This window comes from Lacerta agilis, chromosome 4 (genome assembly GCF_009819535.1).
Source record: "Lacerta agilis isolate rLacAgi1 chromosome 4, rLacAgi1.pri, whole genome shotgun sequence".
In the NCBI taxonomy this organism is placed as follows: Eukaryota; Metazoa; Chordata; class Lepidosauria; order Squamata; family Lacertidae; genus Lacerta; species Lacerta agilis.
In genome coordinates this window covers 8089568-8108717 of record NC_046315.1, presented here as the reverse complement: position 1 = coordinate 8108717, position 19150 = coordinate 8089568, and the positions used below count along the sequence as shown (strand labels likewise).

General features: G+C 48.3%; 1 protein-coding gene across 1 annotated transcript in view; it reads left to right on the top strand.

Moving 5' to 3' along the window:
- The window catches only part of WNT11 (Wnt family member 11), a 40093-nt gene that overhangs the window by 17087 nt on the left and 3856 nt on the right, over window positions 1–19150 (top strand). Inside the window, exons 2-4 of the mRNA XM_033145984.1 lie at window positions 3166–3401; window positions 5382–5659; window positions 8433–8725. Coding sequence (XP_033001875.1) covers window positions 3166–3401; window positions 5382–5659; window positions 8433–8725 — 807 coding nt within the window. The remainder of the gene's footprint in view (window positions 1–3165; window positions 3402–5381; window positions 5660–8432; window positions 8726–19150) is intronic.

Below are 19150 nucleotides of genomic sequence, written 5' to 3'. Positions count from 1 at the left end.
CGGACCGCCCCCTTGCTGCGCCCCTGCCTGTTGTTGTTGTTGTTGTTGTTGTTGATGATGATGATGATGTCCCGGCTCCCCCCCCCCCGACAGGGACTCAAGGAGGCTTACAGATAAATTAGAAACAGCTAAAACAGTTTTTTTTTAAATAAGTGAAAGGATAGGCCCAGGCTATATCCCGTCAGCAGCTTTGTGGGCCTCAAAGTCCTCTTCCCATCCTTCGATGCGCTTCCAGAACATTCTGGAGCATTTCCTTTCCCCTTGCTTTTCAGTCAGATCTGGCAGTCTTGGCCGTCGCATTTGCCAAACCAAACTTTCAAAGTTCAGAGCCGGAGAAGGCTTTGAAGGGTTGGGTGGTGACTAATGGCTAAGCCCATTGCTGAGGTAAGAGCCTCACATGGCGCGGGTTCAAACTCCTCTGAGGCAGCTCCGGATACGGGTCCCCCTGATCAAAGCATCTGGTTTCAAGCCCGCCTCTAATCCAGGTTTTTAAGAGAACCGGCGAAGTACCCATTTGCCGGTGGCAGGGAATAAATCACATCCATAAAACGTGTCCATTAGCTACCAAAGGATATTCACCTCACGGTCTCAAGATGGCACACGGAGAAACCGAGGCGAGGCGCAGGTGTCATGTTAGCGCAGCTAGAGGTGGACCTTCCTTTCAAGCGGTGGCCGTCACCGAACTGTCGAGAGGGTCATTCTCCAGCTGTGAGCCATAAAATACTTTTTAAGAGCGAAGGGAGAACTGTTTACGGCCATGCCAGCTAGATGATAAAAGCTGCACAGGAAGTTTCATCCTGTCCTGGCTGGGTGGCTGGGATAGAATCCTTTCCAAAATGTCCGCGCTTCCCTTTCATTAACCCCTCAGATTTCCAGCTGCAACACGGAGACAAAACACCGTCTTCTCGACTGCAACATGGTCAGCTGAGGGCCTTTTCTGCTCCATGAAGTGAGTTTTTACCTCACTCTTTAGCAACCCTTCCCTTTTTTAAATTATTGCCTAGGCATTTCACCTCCACTTTCACTTGAAAGTAACGCAGCTTTCAAGAGTAATGTATGAGTGATTGACTGAATCTCCACACAGCTGTGTGGGTTAGCAGCGAAAAGTCTGGTGCCAGGAAATTCAGGGTTCAAATAACAACAACAACAACAACAACAACAACAACAACAACAACAACAACAACAATTTATTACGTATACCCCACCATTACTTATACCCCAGCCACTCTGGGTGGCTTCCAACAGGAGATTAAAAATACATTAAAACATCAGTCATTAAAAACTTCCCTAAACGGGGCTGAATTCAGATGTCTTCTAAAAGTCAGATAGTTGACATCTGGTGGGAGGTTGCCACTACCGGGAAGGTCCTCTGCCTGGTTCCCTGCAACCTCACTTCTCGCAGTGAGGGAACTGCCAGAAGGCCCTCGGAGCTGGACCTTAGTGTCTGGGCCGAATGATGGGGTTGAAGACACTCCTTCAGGTCTACTGGGCTGAGGCCGTTTAGGGCTTGTTGTGGAATCTCACAACAACCATCAGTCCACCAAAAGTTTCTTTTTTTCTGGTGCAGGTGATGATTCCATGGCTCTGTTCATATATGCATTTCCTTATTGACGGCATTTATATCCCACCAGTTTATCCAAGGAGTTCAAGGTGACATATATGGTTCTGCCCCACCTCAGCTAATCCCCAGAACAACCTTGTGAGGTTGTTAGACTGAGAGGTGGTGACTGGCCCTATGTCACCTAGAGAACTTCATGGCCAAGTGGGGATTTGAACCCTGCTCTCCCGGGGCCACTATATATAATCACTATACCTTGCCTCAGGCAGCAAAATTTCTTGGTCTGACGCCAGTAGTTACCCATAAAATATAAGCATCTGTAAGACCATCCCATTGTTGTGATATTATTACAAGCCGAGCTGCAAACGCCTCAGCAGCGAGGCTCACATGACTATTGTGTCTGTTTTCATCCTGTGGGAAAGCCACTGGTCCTACCAGCTTTCCCACACACGTGATGTTTTTGTACTGTACTGTTGTCTTTTACTTTCAGTTCTGGCTCGAGAGATGCTAGACGCCTTTATGCACAGCTCTGACTATCTGAGCTGGCATGCAGAGACATACTCTGCATTTTATCTGCAATAAAGTAGTTTTAGCCTAATTGGCTTGTGTGTGTTGTTCTTCATGCTGGAGAGCAATCACATATTATCAATGTGCCCCTGGTCTCGAGTAGCCAGGAGGGCACGCAGGCTTCGTCCCTACCTGGGGGTCAGTCTAACAACTTGCCCCCCCCCCGGACGTATCATAACACCCATATCATCAGGCATAGTGTCACAATGTGGGGCTGTTGGTAGCACTGTGTTCTAAACCACTTAGCCTCTTGGGCTTGCCAATCGGAAGGCCGGCAATTCGAATCAGCGCGACAGGGTGAGCTCCCGTTGCTCCGTCCCAGCTCCTGCTAGCCTAGCAGCTCGAAAGCACACCAGTGCAAGTAGATAAATAGGTACCGCTGTGGTGGGAAGGTAAACAGCGTTTCTGTGCGCTCTGGCACTTGCCATGGTGTCCCGTTGTGCCAGAAGCGGTTTAGTCCTGCTGGCCACATGACCCAGAAAAGCTATCTGCGGACAAATGGCGGCTCCCTTGGCCTGAAAGTGGAGATGAGCGCCGCACCCCGTAGTCGAATTGGGACTTAACCGTCCAGGGATCCTTTACCTTTACCTTAGTGTCACAACATCGTTGGGAAAGTCATGGGGGTCATTGATAGGATTAAATAGCAGGAATGAGACTCGAGGACATTGACGGCAAATCAATCAAAGCACAGTGCTGATCTGTGCCCAGTGGGGACATGAAATCTCTGGCAACGGGGAGCTGCTTCTGAGAACAGACACAGAATGAGACGGTTCACTTCAGTCCAGCCTGACGGCTGCACAAACTACTTAGGATATTTTCAGATAGGGATTAGGGAAACGGGGAAGTGTGCTGCAAGCTGGGAACTGGTTTCCGTCAACCGCGATGCTGTGCATTTGGTTATGAAATTCATTAAAGCCGGATTGAATGGGGACGCCTGTCAGGGTTCCGGGAGTGCCAAATCTCCTTTTCTGGCACCTTTGAGGATTGCCCAAAATTGCTAATGGTGCTGTCTGGGTGTGTTTCTTTCTCCTCCTCCCCAGAGCCTTGTTCAAGACTCCCTCGGTTCTAGCCCTGAACCAGACGCAGCACTGCAAGCAGCTGGAAGGGCTGGTGGTTTCGCAAGTGCAGCTGTGCCGGAGCAACCTGGAGCTGATGCAAACCATCATCCAGGCAGCGCGGGAGGTGATCAAGACATGCCGCAAGACCTTCTCCGACATGCGGTGGAATTGCTCCTCCATCGAGCTGGCACCCAACTACCTCCTGGATTTGGAGAGAGGTAAAAGGTGCTATTTGCATAACACACGTTTAGTGCCTCAATTCTGCAGACTTTACATTAAATTATATTATAAATTGTATTATATTATGAGGCCGTGTGTGTTACTTGGTTCAGGGATTGGATGAAATTAGAAAACACAGACATGTTAGACCTGGAAGGACATGATAATAGATTTGGATGGCATGCCTATTTGTGGTACAATAAAGGAAAAGCACATAAAATAACATTTTATTTTAAGAAAGTAATGTCAAAGTACAATAAAACAAGCAGGATAAGTTAATATGCAAGAAACTAGAAAAGGAAGTTGAGGGAAGTCGGGGGGAGTTTAGGAATTGCATTTTTCTTTGTGAACAATGTTAGTGTGATGAATACAAAGTTGTTAAACCTAATTAAAAAAATCAAAAAAAAAAATCTGCAGACTGGCCATGCTAGGGTAGCTGCAGCTCAGCGGTAGATAACCTGGTTTCCATGCAAAACATCCCCAGTTCAATCCCTGGTGTTTACAGGTGGCGCTGGGAGTGATTTTGAACCAGAGCTGCTGCAGGTCAGTGCAGGCAATACTGAGCCACTGGTCTGGCTCATTATAAGGCAGCACCCTATGTTCTTAGATTCATGTATCTGATATGTGGGGCCACCCAAAGGCATTTTGTTGAACGCAGACTGGATGTATCTCTATGGGTATGCCATCTGCTTTGTATGTAGAAGGTCCCTGATTCAATCCTGGGCATCTCCAGGTAGGGTTTGGAATGCCTTGAACTTTGGAGAGCGAAGGCCTGATTCATTATAAAGCAGTTCTCTGTGTTCTTAAATGTCAAGTTGATGCCTTCCCCTCCATGTACGGAAACAGACTGGACTGGCAGTTGAATCTTACTTCCACACTGGCAACAGAATACAGTCCCCAAGGACACCTGAGGACAGCTGGGTGGTTTAGTGGGTGCATAACAGGCCCACGGCACACTTCGTTATGCCCTCCAGCAGAGGGGAATCGTCAGGGGGCACAGGTGGAGGAACAGTTTGGAGGGGCCTGCCCTCCTGTGTCTGCCACCTGAGGCAATGACCTCACTCTGCCTAATGATAGGGCTGGTTCTCTCATCTCTTAGTTAGATGAATAGCTCCGCTGGTCAGAGCTTAGTGCTGATAACGCCAAGGTTGCAGGTTGGATTTCCTTATGGGACAGCTGCATTGTAAGAGGTTGAACTAGATCAGGGGTCAGCAAACTTTTTCAGCAGGGGGCCAGTCCACTGTCCCTCAGACGTTGTGGTGGGCCGGACTATATTTTGAAAAACAATATGAACAAATTCCTATGCCCCACAAATAACTCAGAGATGCATTTTAAATAAAAGCACACATTCCACTCATGTAAAAAAACCAGGCAGGCCCCACAAATAACCCAGAGATGCATTTTAAATAAAAGGACACATTCTACTCATGTAAAAACACGCTGATTCCTGGACCATCTGCGGGCCGGATTTAGAAGGCGATTGGGCCACATCCGGCCCACGGGCCTTAGTTTGGGGACCCCTGAACTAGATGATCCTCAACGTCCCTTCCAACTCTATGCATATAGTTTGCTATGGAGCTGCAGTGACTTCCCAAAACTGCCTTGAGACTTGCGGGAATAATAATAATAATAATAATAATAATAATACAGAAAATAAGAATATGTGAATATTCTGACTCTATTTTCAGTGAATATTCAATGTCTACATTTGGCATCCAGTGCTATCTGTGATTTCTGTATTGGGTATTTAATTTAATACTGGACATTTTACAGTTTTGGGTGGTTCCTGGCAGATATTTTTGGCACCTGGCAGTACTTGCTAGATGAGAAGTGACAACCTTTAGAGGTTGATAGCTTGATTATCACAAGAGCTTCTGAGGTTTCCTATTCATTGAGGCATGTTTCCCTCCCCCGTTTGCTTTCTGCCCAACCGAAAACCCAGTGGAAATGTATTCCTATCGACCTTTCTGTCTCCGCAGGCACGAGGGAGTCGGCCTTTGTGTACGCCCTCTCCGCCGCAGCCATCAGCCACACCATCGCCAGAGCCTGCACCACCGGGGACCTCCCTGGCTGCTCCTGTGGTCCCATCCCAGGTGAGACACCTGGACCTGGGTATCGCTGGGGAGGATGTGCTGACAACCTCAACTATGGTCTTGTCATGGGGTCCAAATTTTCAGATGCTCCCATGAAGATGAAAAAATCAGGATCACAAGCCAATAAGCTGATGCATCTGCACAACAGTGAAGTAGGGAGACAGGTAACCAATTCCGAAAAGAGATATTCTCATTATGCAATCGCCGTCCGGGGTTAACAAGAGGGTTGAAAGCCGGTACGGATTCAACCAGCAATTGGGCTGAACCTGTGTACAAAGGGAGAGCTTTTGGCTGGGCTGAGAAACAACAAATGGAGGTGGAATCCTCAAGCTGGCAGACTGTGGGAAACTGGGCAGGAGACCAATCGCACCAGTATGTTTTCTCCTGCGGTCACTCATGGCAGAGTTCCTGGAGGGAGATATTGGCCTGTTCTCTGGCTGCTGCCATGAAGGCCCTCCCCCCAAATCCTTACCCTGCATGCCTGTGGTTCAGCACAGGCACCAGGTTCAATCCTTGCCATCTTCCAGTGCTGGCATCTCCAAACTCGGCCCTCCAGATGTTTTGGGACTACAGTTCCCATCATCCCTGACCACTGGTCCTGTTAGCTAGGGATGATGGGAGTTGTAGTCCCAAAACATCTGGAGGGCAGAGTTTGGGGGGTGCCTGTTCAAGTAGGTCCGGTAAAGACCCCTGTTTGAGACCCTGGAGAGCCAGTGCTAATCAGTTTGATGGTCTCATTGAGCCCCCGTCCCCCGCCAGATATCACAACCCTTTGGCTTTACTGGGAGATTCCATCCATTCTCTGCTCCATGCCCGTTAATGTGTCAGTTATTGCCTTGCATATCCAGGCAGGGGCGGAGCAAGGGGGGTGGGCCACCCCGGGTAGCGCCCAGGGGGGTGACATTCGGGGCAGGGGCCCGCCCCCCACGATTGGTGCCTCCAGCCAGCGGCGAAAAAAAGCCGCTGAAAGGGGGCTTTCCCCCTTTCAGCGGCTTTTTTCGCCGCTGGCTGGGCTCCCTGAGTGGAGCCAGGGCATGAAGAGGGGCGGGCCAGTGAGGAGGGGTGTCAGTCACCCCTCCTCGCTGGCCCGCCCCTCTCCATGCCCCGGCTCCACCAGCCAGCGGCGACAAAAGCTTTTTTCGCCACTGGGCTCCCTGGGCGTTCCAGCGAGGAGGGGCATCACGCCAGCCACAAGCATGGCACCCCTCCTTGCGTCGCTCTGTGCACATGTGGCATGACGTCATGCGCATGGAGAGATGCCACGCCCCCTGGGGGTGCCACTTGGCTTGCCGCCCCCGGCAGCCAAGCAGCTCGCTACGCACCTGTATCCAGGTTATGGCTTGGCATACATTCCCTCCCCCCCAATTTCCACTAAGTGTTCTGTTTTGGTCTGTCCCCCAACTGAGTTTGCTGAGTTTGCCTACCCTAACCCAAATCAATAGGACTTTTACTCCTGAATGGAGATGTTTAGGCTTGCAGCTTACAAACGGAGGCTGAATAGCGCTTGCTTGCTAAGCTAACTATCCTTCTGCAACCAGCTGATGTGGCTGGCTGCTCACTTTCAGAGGACAAAAACAGGTGGAGAAGTGGATCTAAAAGTAGAGGATCTCTGCAAATGAATTCTAAAAGTGCAGAAGCCCATTCAAAACTGCAACCAAACTTTCCAGGGATTTTGCCCGTTGGTTGAGTGGGACGCGGGTGGCGCTGTGGTCTAAACCACTGAGCCTCTTGGGCTTGCCGATCAGAAGGTGGCGGTTCGAATCTTGGTGGTGCTCTGTCCCAGCTCCTGCCAACCCAGGAGTTCAAAAGCACACCAGTGCAATTAGATAAATAGGTACCGCTGCGGTGGGAAGACAAATGGCATTTCCGTGCGCTCTGGTTTCCATCATGGTGTTCCATTGCACCAGAAACGGTTTAGTTATGACCCGGAAAGCTGTTTGTGGACAAACAGAGATGAGCGCCGCAACCCCATAGTTGCCTTTTACTGGATTTAACCATCCAGGAGTCCTTTACCTTTTACCTGAGTGGGCATGTCAACTCCTTACTGAGGCCATCTTCACTGTGGCATGATATGAAGCAACCTCTTTGGCTGGTAGATTCCAGATGGAGTGACTTTTCATTCCTCTGAATTCCATTTCTGTATATTATTATTATTATTATTATTATTATTATTATTATTATTAATTTTTAAAAAAGAAAGAAATAGCTCTAGTTATAAAGGGATTTTTGTGTGTGCCACATCCTCTAGTTATAAAGGGATTTTTTTGTGCCATGACTCAGAGATGTGTTTCTGTGTTCCCATGATGAGCAAAAGCAGGGTGAATTGAGAGCCAGTGTGGTGTAATGGTTAAGAGCGGTAGACTCGTAATCTGGTGAACCTTGTTCGCGTCTCCGCTCCTCCACATGCAGCTGCTGGGTGACCTTGGGCTAGTCACACTTCTTTGAAGTCTCTCAGCCCCACTCACCCCACAGAGTGTTTGTTGTGGGGGAGGAAGGGAAAGGAGAATGTTAGCCGCTTTGAGACTCCTTTGGGTAGTGATAAAGCGGGATATCAAATCCAAACTCCTCTTCTTCTTCATGGTGTAACTGAGTAGCATAAGCAAAAATGGTGGGTCCTTGCCCCTGTGAGCTTCCAATCTAAATTGCGGCAGTGGGGCAAGATGACGGAGGGTGGAGCGGGGCAGGGAAGTGGAGTCAAGGGGCAACGAGAGATCAACAGGGGCAGAATCAAAATGCTTCCCCAAACCTATGCAAATTTATATACAACAGAGTTTCATTCACGTGCCCAAGACACACAGCCTTGACTGTAACACAGTGAGGACATTTACTCCTTTCAGCATTTCCTTGGGAGGGGCGGCAACAGTTGGGGGGATGATGGTGAGCGTTTGAGCAAAAGGGAAAAGTCACTTCAAAATGCCTGTGCTGCTCTTTCTACAGGCCCTGAAAGCTTCTCTGGAGATGAAATGCAAATGCCACGGAGTATCTGGTTCCTGCTCGATCAAGACCTGCTGGAGGGGGCTTCAGGAACTGAGAGACATTGCCCTGGATTTAAAAAACAAATACCTTTCAGCTACTAAGGTGGTGCATCGGCCGATGGGCACCCGCAAGCATCTAGTCCCCAAGGATCTTGACATCCGCCCCGTAAAGGAAACAGAATTGGTTTACTTGCAAAGCTCGCCTGATTTCTGCATGAAGAACGAGAAAGTGGGATCGCACGGGACTCAGGACAGGTAAATGCTCTCCGGGTGGAACCTGTTCTTTATCCTCCTCTCGCTTAGTAAAAAGGTAAAGGTAAAGGGATCCCTGACTATTAGGTCCAGTCGTGTCCGACTCTGGGGTTGCGGCGCTCATCTCGCGTTACTGGCCGAGGGAGCCGGCGTACAGCTTCCGGGTCATGTGGCCAGCATGACTAAGCCGCTTCTGGCGAACCAGAGCAGCGCACGGAAACACCATTTACCTTCCCTATTTATCTACTTGTACTTTGACGTGCTTTCGAACTGCTAGGTGGGCAGGAGCAGGGACTGAGCAACGGGAGCTCACCCTGTCGTGGGGATTCGAACCGCCAACCTTCTGATCAGCAAGCCCTAGGCTCTGTGGTTTAACCCACAGCGCCACCTGCGTCCCTCCTCTCGTTTAGTAGTTCCCTCCAAATCAGCACCACTAAGCCAAAGTCGTTAAAAACCACCTCATTTCTTCAGTATAAATACTCAGGGAACAAGACTTGGCACCAATGTCCAGAAAACCCTGCAGTCCAGGGTTGATTCAAGGGTCTGTGTTTTGCAAATCCATTGGGCTTCGGAGCTGGGACTCAATGGAGTCTGACTCATTCGGAAATGTATTCATAAAAGGCCAACGCCCAGGAGTAGAGCACATCCTTAGAATCTGCAGTCTCCAGGTGACATCCAGCCCACAAGTGTTTTAATAATAATAATAATAATAATAATAATAATAATAATAATAATAATAATAATAATATAACAACCCATTTTCTGCTTGCTCTTCATCCATGGGGTTCTTGTTAGTGGTTTGGGGTATGCTTGGGTGTCCAAAACAGCTATAGTCCCCTAAGCAGGGAACCTCTTCTTACCTTTAGAAAGGACCCTTTCTTCCATTATGCCTCTGGAAGAAAGTATTGGAGCTCAGAGAACCGGAAGGAGGGCTCCTTTCTGTGTGCCAAGACTTTCATGCAGTGGCTTTTAAAAGTATGAAGAGGTCTTCCCTTCAATTGCAGCAATGTGGTGGGGCAGAACCCCCTCTCACTTCCCTGCTGATTGGCAGAAGTGTGGGGAATCTGAACGGATGTGAGTGAGCATGGGCACCTACCTGTCCAAACGTGTGGGCGTTGAGTGTCTGGTCTGTATGTGCATCCAGAAGAACACAAGCAGAGTCCTGCTAGATCAGTCCAAAGTTGTGCACCTGCAGGCTTCAGCACCTACTGCCCAGTGGTTTCAGTACCACGGATAGCTCCCAGTGAGCCACGTGCTCCGACCAAGGCTAGAGGTCAGCTGAGGCCCTTATGAGACTCTTCTTCCTAAGCTACACCCCATTACCCGAAATATTAGGGCTCTTAAGAACCAACCTTCTGGCCTACACACAGTCACTTACTGTGGTCTCCCACTTGCCATGCTGCCTGAGCTATTGGCCAGGTGTGGAACAGGTAACACTGGTTCAGGCTCTGTTTCATCCTCCTCTGATCTCAAGGCCATGATACCTGAGATCCTAGGAGCCACTGCCAGTCAGAGTAGACCATGCTTGGCTAGTTGAATAAATAGTATGACATTGTGTAAGGTGGTTTCGTACTTTTCCATGCTGAATCATGCTCTGTGGCCAAGACCGAGTCCACACCTTACTGTTTAAAGCACTGGTACACCACTTTTACAGTTCCCCCCAAATAATCCTGGGAACTGTAGCTAGATAGACTTATGCTAAGCTACACAGGCCAAGGATCTGACTCTATCTAAGGCAGTTTCCACCATCTCCATGTTACTGCCCTCATTCCTCAGCTGTACAGTCTTGTCTTGGTATCCTCTTTTCCATCTGGAAGATCCATTGTCAGACAAATGACCCATGTCCGTGGCAAAACAAAAGGGCTTGTGTTTGGGGATTGGAGAACCCAAAAGTCAGCCCTCCAACTGGCCTGGAGATGACCCAACACTGCTGACATCCAAAGAGCTTTGGATTTGTACAGGGAGGTTATCCAAGATCCCTCGGCACACGTTTATTTGTTTTTAAAAGCCGTATCCTGGTTGAATTCCCACTCAAAGCATTGAATTTCTGTCTTTCAGAATTGTCCAGTTGGACACGACCACATTTTTAATAATCGTCTGCTTCCCCACACCCCTTCCTTCCCTCCTCGTTCTTGCCGTCTTGAATTGCTGCCTTCAGTCAGCCAAGCAATACAGTGGTACCTCGGGTTTAAAACTTTATTTGTTCTGGAGGTCCGTTCTTAACCTGAAGCTGTTCTTAACTTGAGGCACCACTTTAGCTAATGGGGCCTCCCGCTGCCCCTGCGCCACTGCCACACAATTTCTGTTCTCATCCTGAGGCAAAGTTCTTAACCCGAGGTACTATTTCTGGGTTAGCGGAGTCTGTAACCTGAAGCATTTGTAACCTGAAGCGTCTGTAACCCGAGGAGAAGTGTGCATGCACACGAAAGCTCATACCAAGAACAAACGTAGTTGGTCTCTAAGGTGCTACTGGAAGGATTATTTTATTTTATTTTTTATTTTGTTTTGCTGTGCTCAGTTAAACAGTGGCTGCTCTTTGCTCTGAAAACCTTGACATATTCCTTTAATTTTGTGGGAGTTACTGTTCTGCTGCTGCTGCTGCTGATAATAATAATAATAATAATAATAATAATAATAATAATAATACCCTGCCCATCTGGTTGGGTTTCCCCAGCCACTCTGGGCGGCTACCAACAGAATATTAAAAACATGATAAAACATCAAACTTTAAAAACTTCCCTAAACAGGGCTGCCTTCAGATGTCTTCTAAAAGTCAGGTAGTTATTTATTTCCTTGACATCTGATGGGAGGGCGTTCCACAGGGTGGGCGCCACCACCGAGAAGGCCCTCTGCCTGGTTCCCTGTAACCTCACTTTTTGCAGTGAGGGAACCGGCAGAAGGCCCTCAGAGCTGGACCTCAGTGTCTGGGCTGAAAGATGGGGTTGGAGATGCCCCTTCAGGGATATTGAGCCAAGGCTGTTTAGTAGCAGCACTTTGAATTGTGCTCGGAAACGTACTGGGAGTCAATGTTGGTGTTTCAGGACCGGTGTTATGTGGTCTCGGCAGCCAATCTCAGTCACCAGTCTAGCTGCCACATTTTGAATTAATTGTAGTTTTCGGGTCACGTTCAAAGGTAGCCCCACGTAGGGCGCATTGCAGTAGTCCAAGAGGGAGATAACTAGAGCGTGCACCACTCTGGGAGACAGTCTGCGGGCAGGGAGGGTCTTAGCCTGCGTACCAGGTGGATGACCTATGCCCGACTCTAGTCCTGACAGACAGGGGCTGTAGCTCCGCACGAGAGCATATGCTTTGCATGCAGAAGGTCGCCAGATCAATCTCCACTGGCATCTCCAGGTAGGGCTTGGATTGTCCCTAGTATGAAACCCCAGAGAGCCTCTGCCGGTCAGTGTAGACAAGGCTGAGCTCAATGGGCCAAACGTCTCACTCCATTTAAGGCAGTTTCCTATGGTCATATAAGGGAGCAGAGACTTTTCATTCAGGAGCCAAAGGCGTTATGGAATCTCTCTGTGTGTGCGCCTGTGTGTGGGTGTGTGAAAATACATAAAATATAGTTCACACTTCCCACACATAAAGAAGTGTAATGTTCATATGGACCTCTTCCAAATAGCTTTATAAGGCCCCTGGGGCATCTACAATATTACACGCTGTTTGAGCTTCCATGTTTGGAAGATCCCACCACTGCTGCCTTTTAAAACTGATCCGTTTGGCTGAAAGCACTTTCTCGCAAGGTGTGCATCCTTTTGCTTGCTTGCCTGCCCACCGGCCTCCCCAGCAATAATGCATTCCCATTTCGTCCGCTCACACTCGCTCGCTCCGGACTGGCAGAGGAAGAAGAAAAGACACTTTCCCTTTCAAGTTGGAGCAAGGATCAGCAAACCAGAGGTGTCGGGAAGGCGATGTCGCCAGGACAAGCCTCTCTTTCCCCCCTCCTTCCCACTCCCCCCTCCTCTGTGAACATTAGTGGATTAACTGGAGCTATTAATGGATTTATGTACTCAAGAACGGACTTCAGGCGGTGCTGCTATGATTTGGATTCTCTTAGCGGCATCTGGGGTGTGGGTTGTGCGACAGAAGTATATCGATGCCTATTAGCCGGGGTCGAATGGAACCTCCAGGCTCAGGGGTAGTCTACCACCATATCAACTGCTGGAGGATGCTCCTACCCCCAACCTCCTTTCCCTGTCCGTGGATTCCCAAGCATGTTGCTCCATCTTAGAGAAAAGGATCCAAGGGAAGTGACTGCCTGGGAGAAGCAGTGAGTGGGGAAAGGGTTAAACCATTGAGCCTCTTGGGCTTGCCAATCAGAAGGTCAGCGGTTCGAATCCCCACGACGGAGTGAGCTCCCGTTGCTCTGTCCCAGCTCCTGCCAACCTAACAGTTCTAAACCATGCCAGTGCAAGTAGATAAATAGGTACCACTGCTGCGGCAGGGTAAACGGCATTTCCGTGTGCTCTGGTTTCCGTCACGGTGTCTTGTTGCACCAGAAGCGGTTTAGTCATGCTAGCCACATGACCCGGAAAGCTGTCTGTGGACAAACGCTGGCTCGATCAACCTGAAAGCGAGATGAGCGTCACAACCCTGTAGTCGCCTTTGACCGGACTTAACCGTCCAGGGGTCCTTTACCTTTTACCTTTTTTACCTAAACCAGGGGTGGGGAACCTTTCTTAGCGTGAGATCTGCATTGCCTTCTGGGGACCACATGCCAGTGGCAAAAGTGGGCGGAGCCACAAATGTAAATTTTACCTCTGTCCAATAAGATTTATCTCTCTGCCTGGTTCCCTGCAACCTCACTTCTTGCAGGGAGGGAACTGCCAGAAGGCCCTCTGAGCTGGACCTCAGTGTCCGAGCAGAACGATGGAGGTGGAGATGCTCCTTCAGGTATATTGGGCCGAGGCAGTTTAGGGCTTTAAAGGTCAGCACCAACACTTTGAATTGTTATATGTTTTGTAATATTGCAGGTAGCCAGTAGTAGTTGATTCTATAATTACTTCTGTCCCTTTGTTAAAAGCCCCTTTAGAAAAGAAACAAAAATGTCTGGAGCCATAAAAGATAACTTTGTTTTCGCCACAACCATGTTGTAAGTTCCATATCTGGGATGGATTTTCCAGGAATGCATAATGCAGACCTTATTGTCCTGAGCAGCTCAGATGCTTAACATGCGCAGGAAGAGCTGATAAGCTATCTGTGCAAATGCTTTTACTAGCAGATTCAAGCTTTTCCTCACTCATTCGTGGAAAAGGGAACCCGCATCTCCGATCTCTGGTGTGCCCGGCTGTTTGCGGTTTGCAGAATTGGTGGCTTTGTGCTTCTGGAAGCAATGCATAAAGCAGGCTTCCAGTCTATCGCTTTTTTTGTGTGGGATTCCATCACATCTGGATAAATTGCCCTCTTGTATTTTATAGGGTGGCCTTGTGCAACAAACCTGCTCCCCCCCTCCGAAAAAAGTGAGCTGGAAATGCATTTGGGGAGTGTAGGGGCACAGTTATTTTGATGCAACATCATCTAGTGTCCCTGCAAACACATCATAACTAATTGACATCATCATCTAAGCTCCCTGCCCAGGGCTGTGTTAAGGCCTTTAGAGGCCCCAAGCGGTGCAAAGATTAGGGTGCCCTCCATGCAATTCGAAATACATTTATCAAGTAAAATAAAGCATTACTAAAAATGGGGGGAGAGTGCGTAGTGAAGCCTCAGGAAGTCTAACAAGCTCTCTGCCTTACTTGAATTTCATAGGATCATAGAAATTGTTTAGATGGAAGGTCCCCCGAGCAGTGCCGGATTTATGTATAAGCAAGTGGCACTGTGGGTTAAACCACAGAGCCTAGGGCTTGCTGATCAGAAGGTCGGCGGTTCGAATCCCTGCGACGGGGTGAGCTCCCGTTGCTCAGTCCCTGCTCCTGCCCACCTAGCAGTTCGAAAGCACGTCAAAGTGCAAGTAGATAAATAGGTACCGCTCCGGCGGGAAGGTAAACGGCATTTCCATGCACTGCTCTGGTTTCGCCAGAAGCGGCTTTGTCATGCTGGCCACATGACCTGGAAGCTGTACGCCGGCTCCCTCAGCCAGTAAAGCGAGATGAGCGCCACAACCCCAGAGTCATCCGCATCTGGACCTAATGGCCAAGGGTCCTTTTACCAAACAAGCTATAGCTTAGGGCAGTGTTTTTCAACCTTTTTTGGGCAAAGGCACACTTGTTTCATGAAAAAATTCACGAGGCACACCACCATTAGAAAATGTTAAAAAAAAATAACTCTGTGCCTATATTGACTATATATAAAGTAATTCTCTTGAATAGGAATCAAATAAACACAAAGAAAGTATTTTATAATTACTTTATTAGGAAATAGTAAGTAAACAGAAATATGGAAAATTATAAAATACTTTATTCAGTGCGCAACCAGGGCCTGTTTGGCTGAACACAAAGCTGATATTCTGGCTGGAATTTTTCCCACGGCACACCAGGCAACATCTCGCGGCACACTAGTGTGCCACGGAACAGTGGTTGAAAAACACTGGCTTAGGGAACCACTCTCTTGGGGCTCCAATTTTTTTTTTTTAAGAAAAAAAACCTGGATGTACATTTTCGAAATATAAGATAAAAAACAAATAAAACAAAACCTACACGCAGCAACAGTGTGGTGTGTTGTATAGGCTCCTATGAAGTAAGCGATGGACCTCGCCTGCTAGCCTGCTCCCTAAAATATCACTGGTTTGCTCCTTTCTATATGTAGGGTGCCTACATTCTGCATGGACTGCTTGCATGGCAACATGTGTAAATTTAGGCCCATAAATTACCATATAGCATATATTCAACACAAAAAACAGTGGCAGTTTGTTGTTGACAAAGGACAGCTGGACATATAAAGGGCCCCATTACCTTCAGTAGCTTAGGGCCTCATCAGACCTGAATCCGGGCCTGCCCCCAAGAGTCATCTAGTCTAGTCCCCTGCAATGTAGAAATAGGTTGTTGGCCAGTATGGGGATAAAACCCACGACCTGGAACTTATCAGCACCACTCTCTAATCACTTGAGCTGACTTGTGGGATTTTAACCAGCCAGGCGTCAACCGCGTGTGGCTGAAACTGCATGAGCTCAACGTGCACAAGATGCGACCGTGCTGTAATAAATAGCAAATAAATAACCCAAATAAATAGTCCCCTGCACCTGTGTTTCAAAGGAGAGTTGCTGGCAAGGCAAGGTGAGGCTATCTGAAACAACCCTCTGACTCGATACCTTCATGTGATTTAGAGCTGTTTTCCCCAAATGGTCTAATAATAATAATAATAATAATAATAATAATAATAATAATAATAATAATAATTTATTATTTATACCACGCCCGTCTCGCTGGGTTTCCCCAGCCACTCTGGGCAGCTTCCAACAGAATATTAAAATGCAATAATATATTAAACATTAAAAGCTTCCCTAAGCAGGGCTGACTTCAGATGTCTTCTAAACGTCTGGTAGTTGTTTTTCTCTTTGACATCTGGTAAAGGTGAACTGGAAAGAAGGTTGAACTCGAGGGTGGGAGAAGACGAACACGTGTGGAAAAAGAAGCAGAAGCGAAGGTGGGAAACTTCTCTCGCGTCCCGTTAATTGTGTTTTGATCACTTAACAGGATGATGGGGATAATTCGGGAGAGTGTTCCATTGCCTACGACGTTATGCGTACAGTTGCATCATGCTCCACAGGGAACAATTTCACGCCAGCAGCAGGTGGATGCATTGGTTAACTGGAGAGGTTGTGTCCATTTTGACCTAACGATCGTTCCCCAATTAGCATCCTTCCCCTACGGGTGAATTCCTGGGGGGGGGGAGTCAAATGACTGAAACAGGTCTATGTAAAATGCTCACCCCCCACCCACCCACCCACCCACCCAAATGAGGGCATGGTGGTGCTTAGCAAACTTTAAGGAGAAATCTGGGACTCGTTCTTAGCTATCCTGGGGCCATGTTGGAAAAAGAAAGCCTGTTTTCGTTTATGCTCTTTCCTTCCTCTCTTTCAACAACAACAAAAATGTTGAAACTGGAAGCGGTCCTGAACCAAAGTCCTGAAATCTAAACACACCCAAGCTTTAGGGAGCATTCGTAGCTCGAATCTGGAGTTGGCGTTCCTGCTAATGCACCCTGCCCTCTTGGATTCTCCCAGAATCCTCCCAGATTCCGCAAACGGCCAAATTGCACAAGGCCTAGACGGGAACCAGTAGTTTTAAACTGCACAGAATTGGTGCATCTTGAGAGTTACGTTTCCGATGGGCCAGCGCTGTTGCATAGATAGAAGCCCCCTCTGCCTTATGATTATCTCTGTCGTGGTCTTGCTAAGCAAAAGAAAAACAACCTGGAGATGAAGATAAATCTTGACAGGAACCGGTTTGTGAAACAGCTCCGCTGATTTATGAGTGTCAGTAACAAGCATGGAGAGAAAAGATGGTTTCTATTCAGCTTTGGGGATGGAACCTCCTTGTAAGGAAAACCCTGTTTAACCTTATCTGCTAAATGAGGCCCTTCAAGTTTCCTAACACCAGCCTCCCACCTTCTTCCTCAAACACTCACCAACAGTTCTGAAATAAGCGGTAAATGATAGCAGACTTTTGTTGTTGTTTAGTCGTTCAGTCGTGTCCGACTCTTCGTGACCCCACGGCACTCCTGTCTTCCACTGCCTCCCGCACTTTGGTCAGACTCATGTTGGTAGCTTCGAGAACACTGTCCAACCATCTCATCCTCTGTCGTCCCCTTCTCCTTGTGCCCTCCATCTTTCCCAACATCAGGGTCTTTTCCAGGGAGTCTTCTCTTCTGATGAGGTGGCCAAAGTATTGGAGCCTCAGCTTCAGGATCTGTCCTTCCTTCCAGTGAGCACTCAGGGCTGATTTCTTTAAGGATGGATAGGTTTGATCTTCTTGCAGTCCATGGGACTCTCAAGAGTCTCCTCCAGCACCATAATTCAAAAGCATCATTTCTTTGGCGATCAGCCTTCTTTATGGTCCAGCTCTCACTTCCATACATTACTACTGGGAAAACCATAGCTTTAACTATACGGACCTTTGTCGGCAAGGTGATGTCTCTGCTTTTTAAGATGCTGTCTAGGTTTGTCATTGCTTTTCTCCCAAGAAGCAGGCATTTTCTAATTTCGTGACTGCTGTCACCATCAGCAGTGATCATGGAACCCAAGAAAGTAAAATAAGTTCCAAACTGGAAAGAATAGTTTGCAGGGTGGTGAAGGGAGAGGCGGATTCTTATCTCAAATACAGATATCAGAAGAGTCAATCTGCCAGCCAGGCCAAAAGTCCAACATTCTGTTTCCCACTGCAGAAGAGATGTCTCTTCTGGGGAGCCCACCAATGCATGGCATGAGAGCAATGGCAGAAAGAGTGTGGTGTGTAGACATCTGCAAAGGAAGCAGATCCAGGGCCGTGGTCCTAGTCTAAATATGAGAAGAAGAAGAAGAAGAAGAAGAAGAAGAAGAAGAAGAAGAAGAAGAAGAGGAGGAGGAGGAGGAGGAGTTTGGATTTCATATCCCGCTTTTCACTACCCGAAGGAGTCTCAAAGCAGCTAACATTCTCCTTTCCCTTCCTCCCCCACAACAAACACTCTGTGAGGTGAGTGGGGCTGAGAGACTTCAGAGAAGTGTGACTAGCCCAAGGTCACCCAGCAGCTGCATGTGGAAGAGCGGAGACACGAACCCGGTTCCCCAGATAATGAGTCTACCGCTCTTAACCACTACACGACACTGGCTCAGTGTGGTGTAGTGGTTAAGACGAGCCTGCTGGATCAGGCCAATGGCCCACCCATCTAGTCTAGCATCCTGTTGGCCAACCAGATGCCTGTAGGAAACCTGCAAGCAGGACCTGAGCTCATGAACACTTGTGTTCCCGAACAACTGATATCCAGAAGCATATGGCCACTAGCCGTGGAAGAACATAGTCATGATGACTTCCATGAATTCGTCTAATCCTCTCACAGCTTTTACCCTACACTTCTCCCCTCCAAATCACACCCTTCCCTGCTGATGATTATAGTCTTATAAGCTTATAGTCACAAAAGTTCCTCCCGAACCCTCCAGTTCCCCCCGCGCGCCTGTTTTCAGCCTGTGAACCTTTGCTCCAAATATTTGTCTTCTTGGCTAATTTGTGTAGGAGGGGTTGCGCTGAGGTTTGCTGCCGGCGGCCATCCTGGCTCGCAGGGGTGTCTATCGAGTGACGCCTTCGGTCCAGCACTAGGCAAACACGCAGCATGTGGCCGCAAATTGTGGGTTTTGGCTCCCCAGGGGGGACGTTCTCCAACGAAGGAGCCGCACCGAGCCTTCCAGAGATCTGTAAATATTTGCATGCATCTCTTCTCTCCCCCTTAGCCCACCCCACACCCCTGGAAAAAGAAGTGGGTGATGAGAACGGTCAGCTTAAGAGAGCCAGG